Genomic DNA, 17,075 nt, shown 5'->3' with positions numbered 1-17,075 from the left:
TTCAGGTAAACCTTCAGTATAAAAGTTTTTGTTTGGCTGTATTTTGTATTTTGAATCAAGGTCTTGCTTTTTTGCCTCCAATGCTTGGACTCAGACTTCTGAGTAACTGATATTACAGGTGTACCCCAGGCTGGCCTCAAACTCATGGTAATCCTCCTGCTCAAGTGCTGGGATTACAGGTGTGCATCACTATCCCCAGCTTGGATAATTTTTCTATAGCTGTGTTTTTGGGTAATTTTATCAGTATTTCCTATAGACTAATACATCTGAGAAATTATTTCCCTTCAGTTTTTAAATTAGAAAACACGTAAAATTTCACATTCTCAGTGCTTCTGGAGAAGTAGCCTGTATATTTTGGATACCACTTCATCTTTAAAAGTATTCCAGTTTCATATTTGTGTCCAGGTATTTGGACTTACGATTTTATCATTTCCTTTATGCTTATTCTAATAGTGATTATTTGGAAGCCAGCTTGCAGCTACTTGTACATATTTCTGGTAATAACTGTCAGGTAAAAACGAGATTTTACATTGATGCTTTTCATTGCCTTTCCCATCTCTGTGAGTACTGTATCAATTTTGGATCTCTGTTACCCCAGCAACAAGCTGTGACATCACAAATGATAGCTTTTTGGGTGGAGAGCCAATGGTTGCTTCTTACTCTTTGTTAAGAAACAAAGATCTTATTTTCACATAAATGACTTTAATTATACAGCTTGCTGTTGAAAGTCTACACAGTAAAGGGTACACATGGAATCCTATTTTATTTTTGTTTCAGTTTCTCACTTATGCACTTATGAATATAGAAATTAAGCATTTGTTTAATAGAGACTGTTGTTGCTGAAGTAGGTGAGGGAGAACTAAGCATACTGAGGTTGTAGAGTATTTTCACATGGATAATCTAAGAAGATGGTCATCAAATCTAGACTGAGGACAACCAAAAAGACGTCCACTGCCAAGAATTAAGGGACAGGTGGAGACCAATATCGTAAGTGACCTTAGTGCCTTTTTCATGTATAAAGAGATGCTGTCTGTGTGCATGAGTGGAGGGAAGCCAGATGGTAGTGAGGAATCATTTAAAGCACTTTTGCATATGTCATTTTCTTGCTTTGTGCCATAGCTTATTTTTGTTTGTTGGTTTTTAATCTCAGCAAAAATATTTCTCATATAAATCCTTAGGCAGAGAATACCAGACTAAATGTACAGTCATACTATTCTGAGCTGTAAGAGCTCAGAATTAACGAGCCAACAAATAAAAGCAGAGCAGGAAGATTCTGTAGTTAATCTGTCTCTAACCTTCTTGTCTCTGTGCCAGTGCTTTGTTGTGTCGATACCTGATCATTGTCCTTCTGTTTGTGTATTTTTTAATTTCAGGACTCCTTACAAATCACAGGCTGACTCAACAGCAGAGAAAACAGCAGACACTGTCTCCTCTAGCACCCCGCTTTGCGTGATCACCAATCGTCCTCCACCTAGCACTGCCAATGGGATCACAGCTGTCACAGTGTCGTCCTCTACTGCAGCAGACCCCTCTGTGGAAGCCAGGGAGAAGAGGAGGTATGTTAGGCTACTCACTGGGTTTGTGGGCTCTGCTTTGAAGTAGGAGATAAAGGAATAGGCATGAAGCGTTTTCCCTGATATCAGATAAACTATGGAAATAGATGTTAATTTTAGTTTGCATTCTCTTTGCCCCATGGAACTTGTTGGTGCAGTTCTTAATTATTTCTGAGTATTTAACATAAATATTCTACTATGGGTATAGTCATACTTTTTTTCCCTTTTGTCTTGTAAAAGAGACAGTTGTCGGGCATTATTTTTGCATTTTGTGGTAGGAAAACCTGCCGCAGCAGAGAAAAATCTTTTGTTCTAGGGATCCATGATGATTTCTGGAAGCAAAGCAATGGTATGATAAACAGCTCAAAGAAATGAGGATCACATATGTAATTTTAATTAATTTGAGAACAGTGCCAGAAAAGGAAATTAATATATGATGATATGGCAGAAGGTTAGTGCTTGGCTATTCTGCAGTTTCTTTAGAGAGCAGTTGTAGATTAACATAGGAGATATTTAAGGAAAAAAGTCTAAGAACTTTTTAAATTGTCAGGATTAAAAGACCTTTGGAATATGTGGCCAAAAGAGAACAGGCCACTTTTTCCACTTGAAGTAAAAAAAATAGAATGTACTCTATTTGGGAGTTTGAGATCAAATATCAGAGCTTCAGCCTAAGGCCATATTTACCCCTTTTTTAACACTAGAAAAAGAGATGAAATCTCATAAACCTTCGAATTTCAGTTTGACTTAGTTTGAATATCTGAAAGAATGAGATTTTATTTTATATTTGTGAGTTCTTACATAAAAGTTAAAATTTTTAGTTAATCTGTTTATTGTGAAAACAGCTCTAAAACACATTTTGAGAAGGAAAGGAAGGGAAATGTTGAGTGAGTTGGAATAGAGTGTTCTCTCTTCCCTTCCCCTTCCCCTTCCCCTTCCCCTTCCCCTTTCCCTTCCCCTTCCCCTTCCCCTTCCCCTTCCCCTTTTCCTTTCCCTTTTCCTTTTTTCCCTTTCCCTTTTTTTCCTTTTCCTTTCTTTCCTTTTCCTTTTCCTTTTCCTTTCTTCCTTTTTCCTTTTCCTTTTCCTTTCTTTCTGAGACAGGGTCTCACTATGCAGTTCAGACTGCCCTTGGGCTCACTTTGTAGCCCAGGCTGGTCTTGGACTTTCAAATGATTCTCCTGCCTCAGCCTCCCAAGTTCTGCGTTTACAGGAGTGCAATACCATGCCCGGCTTTTCTGTTCATTTCTTTACATTAAGATTGAATTAAACCACTTTCCTGGGCTAACCAGTTTTAGAGTCAACAGTTATTCTCTTAATTTGCTTCTAGTCAAAGAAATGTTAATTAGTCAATCTTGAGTATTGAAAGCTGTGTAGTCACTCGTTCAGATGTGATACAAGTATTACAGTTTCATCCAGGAACTAAGCACAAAAATAATTTTCATTAGCCTATGAGACTACTGTCCTTCAAAACTTTTTTTCTAAATTGAAAGAAGTGAAACAAGTTAAATTCATCATGAAAATCACAAACTCTGAAAGAATGAGGAAATCAGATTTGTTACCAAACTGCCTTATTAAGTATCTAGTTACATGAGCTGTTGTTTGCAGAAATTTAGACAGTTACTGCCTTCTGGGACTTTTTTTTTTTTTTTTTTTTTGGTACCAGGAATTGAACTCATGACCTCGTGCTTGCCAGGCAGGTACTTACGCCCCTGAGCTAAATCCCCAGCCCCTACCTTCTGGGACTCTTATAACATAATCAGTACAATAGTACTTCCTGTAGATTTTTATTTTGTTTTAGAAGTTTTAATCAAGTCCACAAATGTCTATTGAGTACTTGCCATATGCTACATAGGATTCTTGGGATATGTTTTCTCAAAGAAGCAGCAGTTATAAGAATAAAAGGACTAGGTAAAAAATATGGTATATTCAGTACAGATCATGAAATATACATTTTAGGAATAGCACAAGATAGAGAAATGGTGGGTTAAAGAGCTGTTGGATTCAGTCATTCATTATATACTAGATTTAATTCTTTTCAAAATATTCATTGAGCATCATGTATAATGATAGGTCCAAGTGAGACATAAGCAAAGCAGAAAAATATGAACCTTTGGAAAACATATATCTTAGTGAAAAAAGGAGTATTTTACCTGTACCATGAAAAGGCAGTGCATTCAGTGGGGTTTTTTTAGACAAAATCAAGGATGGGTTTTAAAATCTAAGCCTTTGCAAAATAGCATTGTATCTGAAGAGAGCCCTGTTTTGAGTAATGCGTCAATAGTAGTTTTTAAAATCTAATACTTTCCAAAATAGTATTTTATCTGGGGTAAGTGTATTTTGTATTTTGTATTTTTTTTATTTTGAAGAGAATAAAACCAAATATGAAAAAAACAAAATAAAATCAATCAAAACAATAGGATGGAGATAGTACATGACTTAAAAAAAATACAAGGTGATTAACAATGGTTACCATAATGCCTCTTTTTATCTTCAAAAGAATTGCCCATATTATCAGGCATAATAAAATTGAACAAAACAGTACAGAACAAAACCAATAAAAACAAAGCATTGGAGACATTACAGGACTTTAAAAAAAGTTAATAGTCAAACCAGAATGGGTTTCATAGTGAATCTTATTGTCTTCAAAGCAGTATACCCTCAGACTTGATAGCTGTCCATGCCATCAAATCTAATACAAGTAAACAAACTAGAACAGAATAAGACCAAACTAAAGAGAACAATGAAAACAATATGGGTTTCAAATCATGATAAAAGAACAGTGGCCACTGCCTTCCCTGTTTAGATAATTCCTCCCCTTTCATTTTCATAGAGTGCATTGTATATTTTGTATCCCACTAACTCCTTTAGTTTTTAAGTTAGGGAGGCAACCTGCTATTCACTTCAGTGATTCTGAACCTTTTCACCCCTGAGCATGACCTCAAGTGGTATCCATTTACCTACAAGAGCCTCAAAGTTTTTTCCCTTTATAGCTGAGTAGTTTTCCATTGTATAAAAGTGTTATGGTTTTCTAACCAATCTGCAGCTGATGAGCAAGCTACCCCCACTTTTTTGTGGACTTGGAATACTTCACTGCAAGCTCTTCTTGATTTGATGGTTTGTATCAAGAAGACTGTTGTGATTCTGATGGGTTTTCCTTTATAGGTGATCTGTTTCTTTTCTCTGACAGCTTTTAATATTATGTTCTTGTGTTGAATTTCTAGGATCTTGATTATTATGTCTGGGTGTAGATCTATTTTGGTTATAGCTGGCTAGAGTTCTGTATGCCTCATTTATCTGAATATCATTTCCTTTTCCTAAGCTTGGGAAGTTTTCTTTAGTTATTTCTGTAAATAGCCTTTGTATTTCATTTGTGTTTACCCCTGCTTTTTCACTCACATATTTTATTCTTTTTTTTTTTTTTTTTTTTTTTGGTGGTACCAGGGATTGAACTCACGACCTTGTGCTTGCCAGGCAGGCGTTTATGCCGCTGAGCTAAATCCCCAGCCCATGTGTTTTATTCTTTTTTTTTTTAATTTTATTTTGAAAGTATACAACAGAGCAAGACAGAATAAAGCCAATTAACATCGTACAGTGAAATTGGTACAGAACTTCACAGCAGGTTACTGGGATAACAGTAATAGGTATCACAGTATATTTTGTTATCTTTATAATTGTTGTTCCTTCAATCACGTATATCAAATTGAGATGAAATATAGAACTTATCAAAACAGAATATTGAATAGAGCAGTGTCATTAATCAGAAAAGAGCAAAACAGTGATAAAAATATTTGCCTTCAAAGAGATGGTAGAAGGAGTCCCCCTTATTTGCTATGGTCAACCTCTCAGGAGCCGCTCAGATTTCTGGTTCCCATTTGCTAATGGGCAGTGGGGACGGGGGGGAAAAGGGGGTAGGGCAAATGGGATATTTGACTCTAGGCCGTGCATCAGTAGGTTCACTATTGCTTAGCAGGGAGGCAGGCTGCTTGTTTAGTTTCACAGTGTCCTAAGTTCCAACATGGTGTGGATCTCAGGAGCTACTGCTGGTTCTCCCCCTGGAGGAGCCACAGTCTGCCAGACCACCACCACTTACCAGGGAGGGGAGGTGCTTGCTTTGCTTCCCAGGGTCCTAGGTTCCAACATGGCGCAGATCTCAGGAGCTGCTGCTGGTTCTCCCCCTGGAAAGGCCGCAGTCTGCCACACCGCAACTGATTACCAGGGAGGGGAGGTGCTTGCTTTGCTTCCCAGGGTCCTAAGTTCCAATGGTGCGGATCTCAGGAGCTGCTGCTGGTTCTCCCCCTGGAAGGGCCGCAATCTGCCACACTGCCACTGATTACCAGGGAGGGGAGGTGCTTGCTTGGCTTCCCAGGGTCCTAAGTTCCAATGGTGCGGATCTCAGGAGCTGCTGCTGGTTCTCCCCCTGGAAGGGCCGCAATCTGCCACACTGCCACTGATTACCAGGGAGGGGAGGTGCTTGCTTGGCTTCCCAGGGTCCTAAGTTCCAACATGGTGCGGATCTCAGGAGCTGCTGCTGGTTCTCCCCCTGGGAGGGCCGCAGTCTGCCACACTGCCACCACTTACCAGGGAGGGGAGGTGCTTGCTTCACGTGTTTTATTCTTAAGTTATAGTTCCTCTTGTCATCTTCTAGCCTTTGTCTTGTTACTTCCTGGTTCCTTGTTATTTTTAGGAGATCTTTCCTTTTGGGATAACAAGCTGCAAACCTGCCTTTAAGGTTCAATAGTCTATCTTTAGTTTCTTTCAAGCAGTTTTGCCAGCTTTCAATGGAGCTTTTTAATTTCCTGTAATCTCTTTGAATCTGTTTCATGTATTCTAAATTTTTTTTTATATTCATTGAAGGTTTCTCTCCTTTTTCTATGCTCCACTATTCTTCCATCTGTGTCTTTAGAGGTGCTTAGCAATTCTTTTATTATGTTTCTCATATCTTCTTTTACCTGTAATAGTATTTTTGTTCTAAGTTCTTCTATAGCTTCATGAAGTTGTTTCTTTATTTCAGTTGTTGTTGCTTTAGAAACCACAGGTGTGTGACTTCCGATCTCTTCCATGTTTACATCTCCTGAGCAGTACTGCTTGGGTTTTAAGCCAGAGACTGCCTTTTGCTTCTTCTTTCATGTTCCTGGTTTCTTCCAGACAAGTGGTTAGTGAGGTCCCCGGCACTTCCTATATTGGTTATAGTTATTCTGAAGCATGTTGCCTAGGTATTTCTATTATTTGCTGCTTTTCCCAGTCTGCTGTTGGCTACTGGAGTGTAAGCAGGGGCGGGGCAGGGTGGTGCCTCCCTTCTGAGCTGGGTTAACCATAGGGAATCTTCACTACGTTAGTGTGTGCCAGGCAGGTGGGGCTGGTTAGGGATAGCTTTAGGGAAACCTCAGTGGTGGTTATTGCACCACGCACACGGGCAAGACTCAGTCCAAGCAATTACTACCAGTCTGCTCCAAGCTAGGAGTGGCTGAATGAGGTAGGCTGCAGTTCTGTCTCTGGGCTTATCCTGCCAGACTCCAAAATGGCACCTAGCCAATTGCCCACTCCTACGGGAGGACTGAGTCCCCCCCGCTCACCACCAGCCAGTGTAATTCTCTGGTCCGCTGCTCCCCTCCACCACTGTGTCTCCCTGGAGAGGCTTTCGGACTTGCCAGCTGCCAGCTTCACTGTGACCGTGCGTCTCCAGGTTCCAACAGTGCTTCTTGCACAATGGGACTGGCTCCGGTGAAAGTGCCACCAGCTACTGCCTCCTTCTGTTTAAGTTTTTCTTTCTTTTTTTTTTTTTACTCTTTCTGTGGGCTTCAGTTCTCACTTTAGTTTCTTCCTGGGTTGAGGGGACCCATTTCTTTTCTTCTTGTCTTCCCCAGAATGCTATATTCCAGCATCTGGACTCTTTCTCTCAGAGAGGCTTTTTACTTTGCTGCTTACTATTCTGCCATCTTCTCAGACTCTATAGTCCAGTTTAACATGTAACAATCATTTATTCAAAGGATGTTATGTGCCAGTCCCAAAAGTGTTAAGATTGTAAGGTCAAAGAAAACCTCTTTCTTGCCCTTGAGGTCCTTAAATCTATTATAGAAAGGCAAACAAGCAAATCAGATATCACAGTACAACTGGTAGGTGCTCTGATGAAGATATGCATGTGTTTAGATTGCTGTGGGAGTGCAGAGGTGGGGAATCGGACATAGACTGAGTAGGTAACTGGGAAGGCCTCTATGAGAAGGGAATGGAAGCTGAGTTTTTAATATATATTTTTTTGGAAGCTGAATTTTGAAAGGCAACTGGATGTTAACACATAGTCATAGGATGATGATATTTTAGAGTTAACACAAAAATTCAAGAAACAAACAAGTTTGGTGTGCCTGAAGCTGTGAGAATATAAGGATATTTAGCTTTTCTGAAATTAAAAAGATAGATTTAGATCACTATAAAGAATAGATTTTATAAAGTAGATTTATATGAAGAAAAACATATTTTGTGGACAAATGACACTGGGAGGGAGTGAATTAAACAAAGTTAAACAGGATCACCCAGAAACCTTCTCAGGGTCATTCCTGCTCTGGAAGTTGGGAGTGAAGAGCAGGGCTTGTGACTGTTAGAATTTGCAGCACGTTCCACCATATGTGACTATAGAATAGGCTTTCCCCTAGAGACACCCAGGATATGTGTTGGAAATTGAGCAGCTAGAGAAGTAGGCAGGCACCAAATCATGGAGATACTTGTCTTAGAAACTTGACCTTCTCAAAGCCGAGGAATACCACTGAGGGACTTGCGACGGGAATACCTTTGTCATAAAGCATATCAAAAGCCTTTACAGAATTAAAGCCACTTAGTCTCTCCCCCTTAGACAAGCATAATCTGAAAGGAAAAAAAAATTTAGATGTTTTGGAAACAGCTAAATTTTCTTCTGAAAGAGCATGCTAGATGCTAATTCTTCTCTTTTGAAGCTGTAGCTTTCTCTGTAATCAGCTCATTGTGGAAGCAGTTTGACTCCTACCCAGAAACTATGATGGAGGCCTGACGCCTGTGTTCACAGATCCAATTTGAAACAATTAGTGAGCTTTGGGAGCTTTGAAACTTACCACAATGAGATCTAACCAGTAGAAGGTCACTTCTCAGAAATAATCTCCATTTGCTGTTATAATTGGGGCTATTTATAGGGCTAGGGAGTGGATTTAACCATTGCATTTCACAGCTGGCTCACAGAGGGGATAAGTGAATGTGTGTACATCATTTGGCCAATAATCAGTCTCAGTTTTACACTCTCTGGTAATAGATTTTTACTAAGTTAAATATAGGTACATTGTTAAATGATATAAAGGACTTGAGAGGCCCAAATGGAAATGTTAACACTGGACTTTTTCTGGATAATATTTTTTTTTGTCTATTTTTCAAAGTTGCAGAATGATAAAGTGTTACATGGAGGAGATGGGACAGGAAGACTTGAAATAAAAGTAACTGTAGGGACTATAGTCTCTTTTTTGATGTAAATCTAAAGATGGCCATGATCACTGAAAAGTGAATGCAGTAGAAATTAAGGTTAGGAGTCGAAGACATAGCCCAGTGGCTCAAGTGCATGCCTGGCAAGCACAAGATCCTGAGTCCTATTCCCAGTACCAAAAACAAAACAAAACAAGAAATTCAGCTTGTAGGAAAGGTTCTGCACGTATAACGCACAGCACTTTTGAAACTTTACCATTTTCAAAAAAGACTGCTCTAAGATTTATGAAGTTCCTCCTTCCCCTACTTGAAAATCTCAAGTGCGCTAAGGCATGTTCTCTATATATGTTGGAAAAGAGTAGGCAGTAGGCACCTGACTTTACAAATGGGAATTCTCAAATGGGTGTGGCGGCACATGCCTGTAGTACTAGCATTTGGGAGATTGAGGCAGAAGGATCTCTGGGAGTTCAAGGCCAACAAATGGAAATTCTGAAGCCCTTAGAGTATAGTCTTTCACTTATTGTCTTATCTTGAGCCAGAGCACAGTGGAGACTATCACACAGGCCTCTTTTCCTCTTCATTAAACTCAATGCTTTTGAATTCAAATGGCATCTATTCATAATAAAGGTTTTAGTTCAGGGGCCAATCTGTCTTAATCTGCATTCCAGAATGCATCAGTCTGCTTTATGTGATACTGTAATCACTGCCATCCATACTTTGCATTGTCCTGGGGACTGTAGAAACCACCAGGGTCATCTGATTATCAGGGGACTAATTTGACTGGCAGACAGCAGGCTAGAAATGACAAGTGGCAAGCAGTTGGCTGATAACTCCGTGGGGTAGCAGGGCCAAGCAGCAGCTGTCACTGTAGTGTAGTGGTTAGGTTTGTTTTCCAGAGCTTCAAGTTTTCCTTAGCAACAAAATAAAACAGTTCCCTCGGCTAATATTAGAGTCTGATAATGTCTGCCTTTGCTTCTCTTGTTCTGTTTCTTCTCTAGCTTTTTCCCTTTCCCTTTACACAACCCTGAATTTTACATCATTTTTATGTGTGCCCTTTTTTTCCCTATAGAAATAGCTATAAGTAGTTTTTCTACACAAGAAATTAAAATTATTTGTCTTTTCCAAGTAGTCCACATCTCATGCATTTCTGCTTTGCTTGTCAGAGATGCTCAATACTGTCAGAGTATTTACATGACCTATGCACCTTTTTGAATCCCATGGGGTCTTATAAACTAGATAGTTAATTCTGCTAATGTGTGGCTGTTAGCAGATTATCTTTGGCATCATTTTTGGGTTGTTAGAGGTTTAAACCAAGTAACTATCAACTCCAACTCATGGTTTTGGAGTCATTTGATTCACCCCTGTCTTGAAGCTGTGGTCAGTTGTCAATTCACAAAGGAACCTTAGAAAAAATTCCACAGACTCAGTATTAATGTCTCTCCATTTTTATTCTACATTGGATATCTTCTTGGTAAAGTCTGCAGCAATGCTGAGCTTAGCAAGCTTTTCTACTTAATGTCTCTCTTCCTAAGTATGAATATGGAACAGGAATAGGGTGAAATGTATGTGGCAGTAGATACATTTTCTGCTGGGAATAAGATACTAACAAACAGCCTTTGTGCTACAGAGCAATTTTTCTTGGAAGGACAAGTCAATTGACATGGCACATTTCATGGTCTTTAGAAATTGCCACCGCCATTCCAATCTTGAGCAGCCATCATTCTAATCAGTCATCAGCCAGCAGCACAAAGGCAAGTTCCTCCAACAGCAAAACAATTACAGGTTGCTGGAATCTCAGATGATTAGCAAATTGCCATTCTGGAAGCCTCTAGGGTTTTATACAATTAGGCTTATGCTGTGGAACTCCAGACAATCCTGGAATAGAAAGGAAAAGCTGATCCTCTTCTTGTACACCAGTCCTCAGGTAATAGAATGATAAGAGGCTTTACTGGTCTGAAAGACACCTTACACACAAAAGTGCCTTCACCGGCATAGTACAACACTCCAATTTTCTTCAGAACATGTCTGCTTTGAAATGGTGGTGATCATATGTGCTACCTGAAGGGCAATAATAGTGAAGAGCTGGGATTGGTAGGAGGAGCCCAGGATTACTTTAGAGTTCCACTGCATCCTCATATTTGCTGTATGATTTGGGGTAAATTGAAAATCAAGTTTCTCTTGCAATCCGTTCCTCTTATGTAAAAGAGAGACAGTAATGCTTACCTTATAAGCTTGTGAAGATTATAAATAATTTGTGGTTAACCCAGATATCCTCATACCTACCTCTTGGGAGCATATTGAGGAACCAAAAAACAAACAAAACAAAAAACCTCCAGACTACATGAAAGTATTTTGCAAATGGTAAAACAGTTTAGAAGATATATCTATATATGTCAGTTATTTTTGTTGTTTTCAGTAAAATGCTTTTTTGACCTTCATTAAGATCTATGGCTAGCTTCTCCAGAGCTAATACATTTGGAAATAAGATACTCTGAAAGGTGCTAAATGTTCCTACCATTTTGGATTCAGGTGGTTTTAATTATTTAATTGTTAAAACCCTCCATGCTACAAAGATCCTATATCTCAAGTATGAGAACATGTTTTTTATGTTAGGATAAGCCTATCCTAACTCCAGCCTCCTAATTTATTACTCCAAGAAAACTATGGATTTGGTTCTTAACACTACAATAAAGTGAATATTGCAATAAAGTAATGTGACAATAGAGCAATTTTTTGTTTCTTAGAGCATATAGACATTATGTTTAAAGAAACAATGTACATATTTAGATTAAGAACTATTTTATTGCTAAAAAGTATTACTGCTTCTCTAAACCTGCAGTAGGTTACAATCTTTGTTGGTGGAGTATTTTGCCTTGATGTTGGTGGCTGCTGACCGGCAATTTCTTAAAATAAGACAGTGAAATTTGCTGCATCACAAAAGGTGTCTTTGTCACATGAGATACCATTTGGTAGCATGTTACCAACAGTAGAATATCTTCAAAATAGAGGAAAATTCTTTCAACTACTGCTTTATCAACTAAGTTTATATGAAATTTTGAGTCTTTTATTGTCATTCCAGCAGTGATTATTTTTTCCTGAAGTAGATTCCATTTGGGAAACCAGATTCTTTGCTTATCCAGAGAAGCAACTCCTTGTCTATTAATTGTGAGATTGCAGGAATTCAGGCTCCACTTCTACTAATTCTGGTTCTCTTCCTTTTCCCCCCAAATGCATAGTTACTTTCTGCAGAACCCTTGTTAGCCATGAGGATTGGAATCAGCTTCTTCCAAACTCCTGTTAATGTTGATGTTTCAGCCTCCTATTGCAAATCACCAGTGTTCTTAGTGGTAGATTCAAAGGGGAATCCTTTCCAGAAGTTTTCAACTTGGTTTGCCAAGATCTAGCAGAGAAATCACTGTCAATGGCAGTTGTAGCCCTAGGAAGTGCGTTTCTTAAGTAATATGACTAGACGGTCAACGTTACTCCTTGAGCCACGACTGTGGGATGGATGTGTTAGCAGGTATGACAACACTGACCTGCCTGTGTATCTCTACTGGGGCACTTGGGTGACTAAGTGCGTAGTCAGTGAACAGTAATATTTTGAAAGGAATCTTTTTCTCTGAGCAGTAGGTCTCACAGCGAGTCTTAAATATTTGTTAATCCATGTTGTGAAAAGACATGATATCATCTAGGCTTTGTTGTTCCATTTAGGGAACATAGGCAGAGTAGATTTGGTATGATTCTTATGTCCCTAGAATTTTCAGAATGGCAAACAAATTCTGGCTTAAATTTAAAGCCCCCACTTACATTGACCCTTACCGAGGATCAGTCTGTCTTTTAAAGTTTTGAAGGTGGGAACTGACTCCCTACTGGCTATGAAAGTCCTGGATGGCATCTTCCTTCCAATATAATGCTGTTTGGTCTACACTGGAAATTGCTGCTTAGTGTAGTCACTGTCACCAGTGGTTGAAGCTCTGGATGGCTTACTGCAGCTTCTACATCAGTGCTTGCCAATTCACCTGTACTTTTGGGTGATGGAGATGGCTTCTTGTGTTTTTCCTTAAACCCCACGAAGTAACCTCTGTTAGCTTCAGATCTGAGTTTTAGTTTCTAATTAGTGCTTTTCTGCAGGTGTGAGGAGGGTACCAGAGATTGAACTCACATCCTCGTGCTTGCCAGGCAGGTGCTTACACCACTGAACTAAATCCCTAGCCCCAAATTAGTCCCTGTTTCTACAAAATACCACATTTTGTTTTGTTTTGTTTTGTTTTGTTTGAGACAAGATCTTACTCTGTAGTCCAGACTGGCCTTGAACTCACTATGTACCCGAGGCTGGCCTCAACCTCATGGCAATACTCCTGCCTCAGCCTCACACCTGGCCAAAATATCAGATTTTGATGTGGCATTTTTATGCACATTTTGGTAATATTCATCTAGCTTCAGTCTTTTCTTTTGCAGCTTCCTCACCTATCTCAACTTTCATAGACTTAAGAGAATTAAGGCTCTATCTTAGATTAGGCTTTGGTTTAAGAGAATGTTGTAGCTGATTTGAAGTTCTGTCCAGACGACTGTAGCTTTCTCCATATCAGCTGTGATGCTTTTTCATTTGATTACTGTTCATGTGTTCACTGCAGTAGCCTTTTCACTTTCCTCCGAGAACTTTTCCTTTTCAGTCATAATTTGGCAGTCATAGAGACCTAGCTTCCAGCCTATCTCAGCTTTCACTGTGCCTAGCTCTCTACATTTGCTTATTTCTAGCTTTTGATTTAAAGTAAGAGGTACATGGTGCTTTCACGTGAACACTTAGAGGCTCTTTCATGTTTATTAATTGGTCTCATCTAAATATTATTATATTTCAGGGATTAGGGAAGCCTGAGGAACAGGAGAGATGGGAGTGGCCAGTGAGTGAAACAGCCAGAGCACACACAATTAACTTCACCGTCTTACATGGGCACAGTTCATGGTATTCTAGAACACCTACAATAGTAATATCAGATATCGCTAGTCACAGATCACCTAACAATGAAGCTTGAAATTTTACAAAAATTACCAGTGCATGCCAGCTTTCCTGTCACTTGAATGTAACACCCAAAACCCACCACTTAAAGGAGAAAAGGTTTCAGAGGATTCAGTCCTTGAGGAGCTGTCTCCAAGGCAGAATTGGTATGACAGAAGGGCATGGTGGAACAAAGGTGCTTAGTTCATAGTAGCCACGAAGTAACTCGGGGGAACAGCACCAGAGAGGAAAGGCTCAGGGATCATATATATAGTACACAAGGTCATGCCTTGTGACCACCCAAATATCCAGAAGTGGGCTGGGGATTTAGCTCAGCGGCATAAGCGCCTGCCTTGTAAGCACACAGTTGTGAGTTCAATCCTTAATACTAAAAAAACAAAAGCAAAAACAAAAAACCAATATCCAGAAGTGCGCTTTAGTAATCCCCTCTGCAGCTCCCAAGCCAATCAAATCGACCCAGTTCGATTAATCACCGTACACATCAACATGAAATTAGTACATAGTGTTGGGAAAATGGCACCGAAAGACTTAGTTCAGGTGGAGTTGCTATAGACTTTCAATCTGTAAAATGTCTGCAGAGTGCAATAAAATGGTATTTGCCTGTGTTTACATAGCCCTACATTCGTTGTGGAGCCCTCAGGGAAAATCTCCATCATGATAACATCGTTCGTGGTAGCCATATGCAGGTGACTTATGCACTTGGTAGCCATATGCAATGGCTTTTCTTTCCTCACAAATAAGTATCCAGGAGCCTAAGTGCTTGCACACTTGAGTCAGCAACTAGTGCGCTAAGCGTGATGATGAGCATAGCAGTTGACTCTCGCAGCCCCGGCCCATGTTCTTTGTGCTAAAAATACTAGTCCCTGTCATAGGCTCCTTTCTTACTTAAGTTAGTAGTTTCTGTTTTATAACCAAGTATACACTCTACTATATAATATTTAATATTGTTGATGTTGTAGGTTTTTTGTGTTTTGGATTTTTTTTTTGTATCAGGAATAGAACTTACCCCCTTACTGTTTAGGCAAGTGCTGTGCTGCTGAGCTATACCCCAATATTGTTGATGAATCTTTTTCACATTTTAACATCTCAACAATCAGGATTTGTCTTAGCTGACATTCTTGCACATGTGTGAATTTGATCATAGCTGTTCATATTGTTACTTCTCAATTTATGTAGGTTGTTGTCCCTAAATATATCTAGATAAATATGTCTAAAAGATACCTTTTATTAACTCTTACACTTCTGAGCATAGTGGTTTATGTCTATAATCTCAGCACGTAAGAGGGCGAGCAGAAAGATTGTCACAAGTTCTAGGTCAGCCTAGGCTACGTCGTGAGTTCAGCTACACAGCAAGACCTTGTCTACAGACAGACAAACACTCATTAAGCAATAAGGTTATGATACGCTTATTGACACTGCTTTTTTTTCTTAGCAGTAAATGAATCAATAGCACATCTTGCAATTGGTGTTGTTTGAAATGTAATACAGTATGACACTATTTGCCCAGTGAGACTGATGCTAAAGATCTGTATTTAAAAAAACCATGAAGTGAAAAATTAATGCATATAGGTTTTCTTTTGTTGTTGTTTTTGGGTGTTTTGTTTTGTAAGACAGGGTCTCCCTATGTAGGTCAGGCTGGCTTTGAACTACATGTGGTATTAACTTGATTATGGTATTAACTGATACTTGTGAATTTAGTAATAAACACTCAGTGGTACACTTAGTAGTATATGAATTATAGGTTAATAAAGCTGTTTTAAAATAACATAGTATTGGTTAGTCCGAGGAAACAGTTCTGAGAAGGGAGACTTGGTGTCTGCTAAAAGTTAATACAGGAAGATATAAGCCCTTTTATTCTAATAATGTCTCTTTTGTGACTTCTGTTGCTAATTCAGCACATCACATAATGGTTCAGAAATGGCAGCTTAAAAAATTTCCCTCTCCTCAGGACACGTATGTTTAGAAGAAAGGACAAGATCCCAACTCTGACGTAGCAGAAATTCTGGTGGTTCTATCCCAGCCACTTCAAGTAAATGAGCAGTTACCCAGCACCTACTAGTCAAAGCCCTTATCAGCTATGTTTTCATAGCTAATCTCCTTCTGATACAGCGGTTCTTTTTTCAGAGTAGAGTATTAATAACACGTAGGAGGGATCAAGGTTTTCTGTACTCACCCTCCCCACTTTCCCATCTAGCACTTTGGTTTCCCATGTTACAAGTTTGCTTCTAACAGTCACACAACATGAGTTCCAGTGTTTCCCATGGAATGACAACCAGAGAAGTAGCCACCTGTCCGCTGGTACGGGCCTTCTGGGAAAGCAGCTGCACAGGTTGTGTGGCAAGGTGTGGCTGAAGTGCCTTGACCTCACCAGAAATAACTTGATCTGGCAGTTGAGTTCTTTGTGGAAACCAGGTGCGTGGGAAGTTGACCTGTGAGTTCCGAGGAGTTGAAGCAAGCCTCTGCCATAGTTTAGTAGCACTTTTTCTTTTTGAAGGCTAACTCGGCATGCAGAGTTGAAATGTCAGAAAGTGCTGAATATGGAAGTAGTAGAACCAGCAGGTATAAATTTCTTTGTTTAACAGCTTTGATATTGTAGCTTCATGTTTCTATTCTCTGTTCTCTTCTTTTCCTGATGGTACTGTGGAGACTGGCTTGATTTCTTCCATTGTTTTGGTGCTTTAGTTGGAGACAGAGAAGGCAGGTGATAAGAACAAGATGCAAGCTGGGTGTATTGGCACAGTCCTGTAATCCCAGCACTCAGGAGGCTGAGGCAGGGAGGATTGCTGCAAATTTAAGGCCAGCCAGGGTTACATAGTGAGTTCAGGGGCAACCTGAACTATACAGCAAGACCCTGTCTCAGAATACCAAGAAAGAAAAAGCAAGAAAGAAAGGAAGGAAGGAAGGAAGGAAGGAAGGAAGAAAGAAAAGAAAGAAAGAAAGAAAGAAAGATGGGGGGGGGGAGGAAGGAAAGAAAGAAAGAAAGGAAAGAAAGCCGGTAAGCAAACAAGCAAGCAGCAAGCATAGTGTTCAGAATAATCACCAGGAAGCTTTTCTTGTGTTTCTTCATTTTC

The 17,075-nt window shown here is 39.5% G+C and overlaps 1 protein-coding gene across 13 annotated transcripts in view; it reads left to right on the top strand.

The window, feature by feature from the left end:
* Window positions 1-17,075, top strand: part of Ppp1r12b (protein phosphatase 1 regulatory subunit 12B) — a 235,775-nt gene that overhangs the window by 102,737 nt on the left and 115,963 nt on the right. For 12 of the 13 annotated variants that reach the window (XR_010044527.1, XM_063240119.1, XM_003474831.4 and 9 more), the window contains one exon: window positions 1,374-1,556. Coding sequence is in view for 12 of the 13 variants with exons in the window: in XM_063240119.1 (XP_063096189.1) it covers window positions 1,374-1,556 (183 nt within the window). In the remaining variant the exon portion in view is untranslated. Of the gene's footprint in view, window positions 1-1,373; window positions 1,557-16,422; window positions 16,564-17,075 lie in introns of those variants that run through there. The other variant, XM_063240124.1, reaches the window with a different exon arrangement.

The sequence above is a fragment of the Cavia porcellus genome, unplaced genomic scaffold (assembly GCF_034190915.1).
Source record: "Cavia porcellus strain 051 isolate PalLab524CR breed Dunkin Hartley unplaced genomic scaffold, mCavPor4.1 scaffold_29, whole genome shotgun sequence".
NCBI classification, from domain to species: Eukaryota; Metazoa; Chordata; class Mammalia; order Rodentia; family Caviidae; genus Cavia; species Cavia porcellus.
This window is presented reverse-complemented; position numbering and strand designations above follow the sequence as displayed.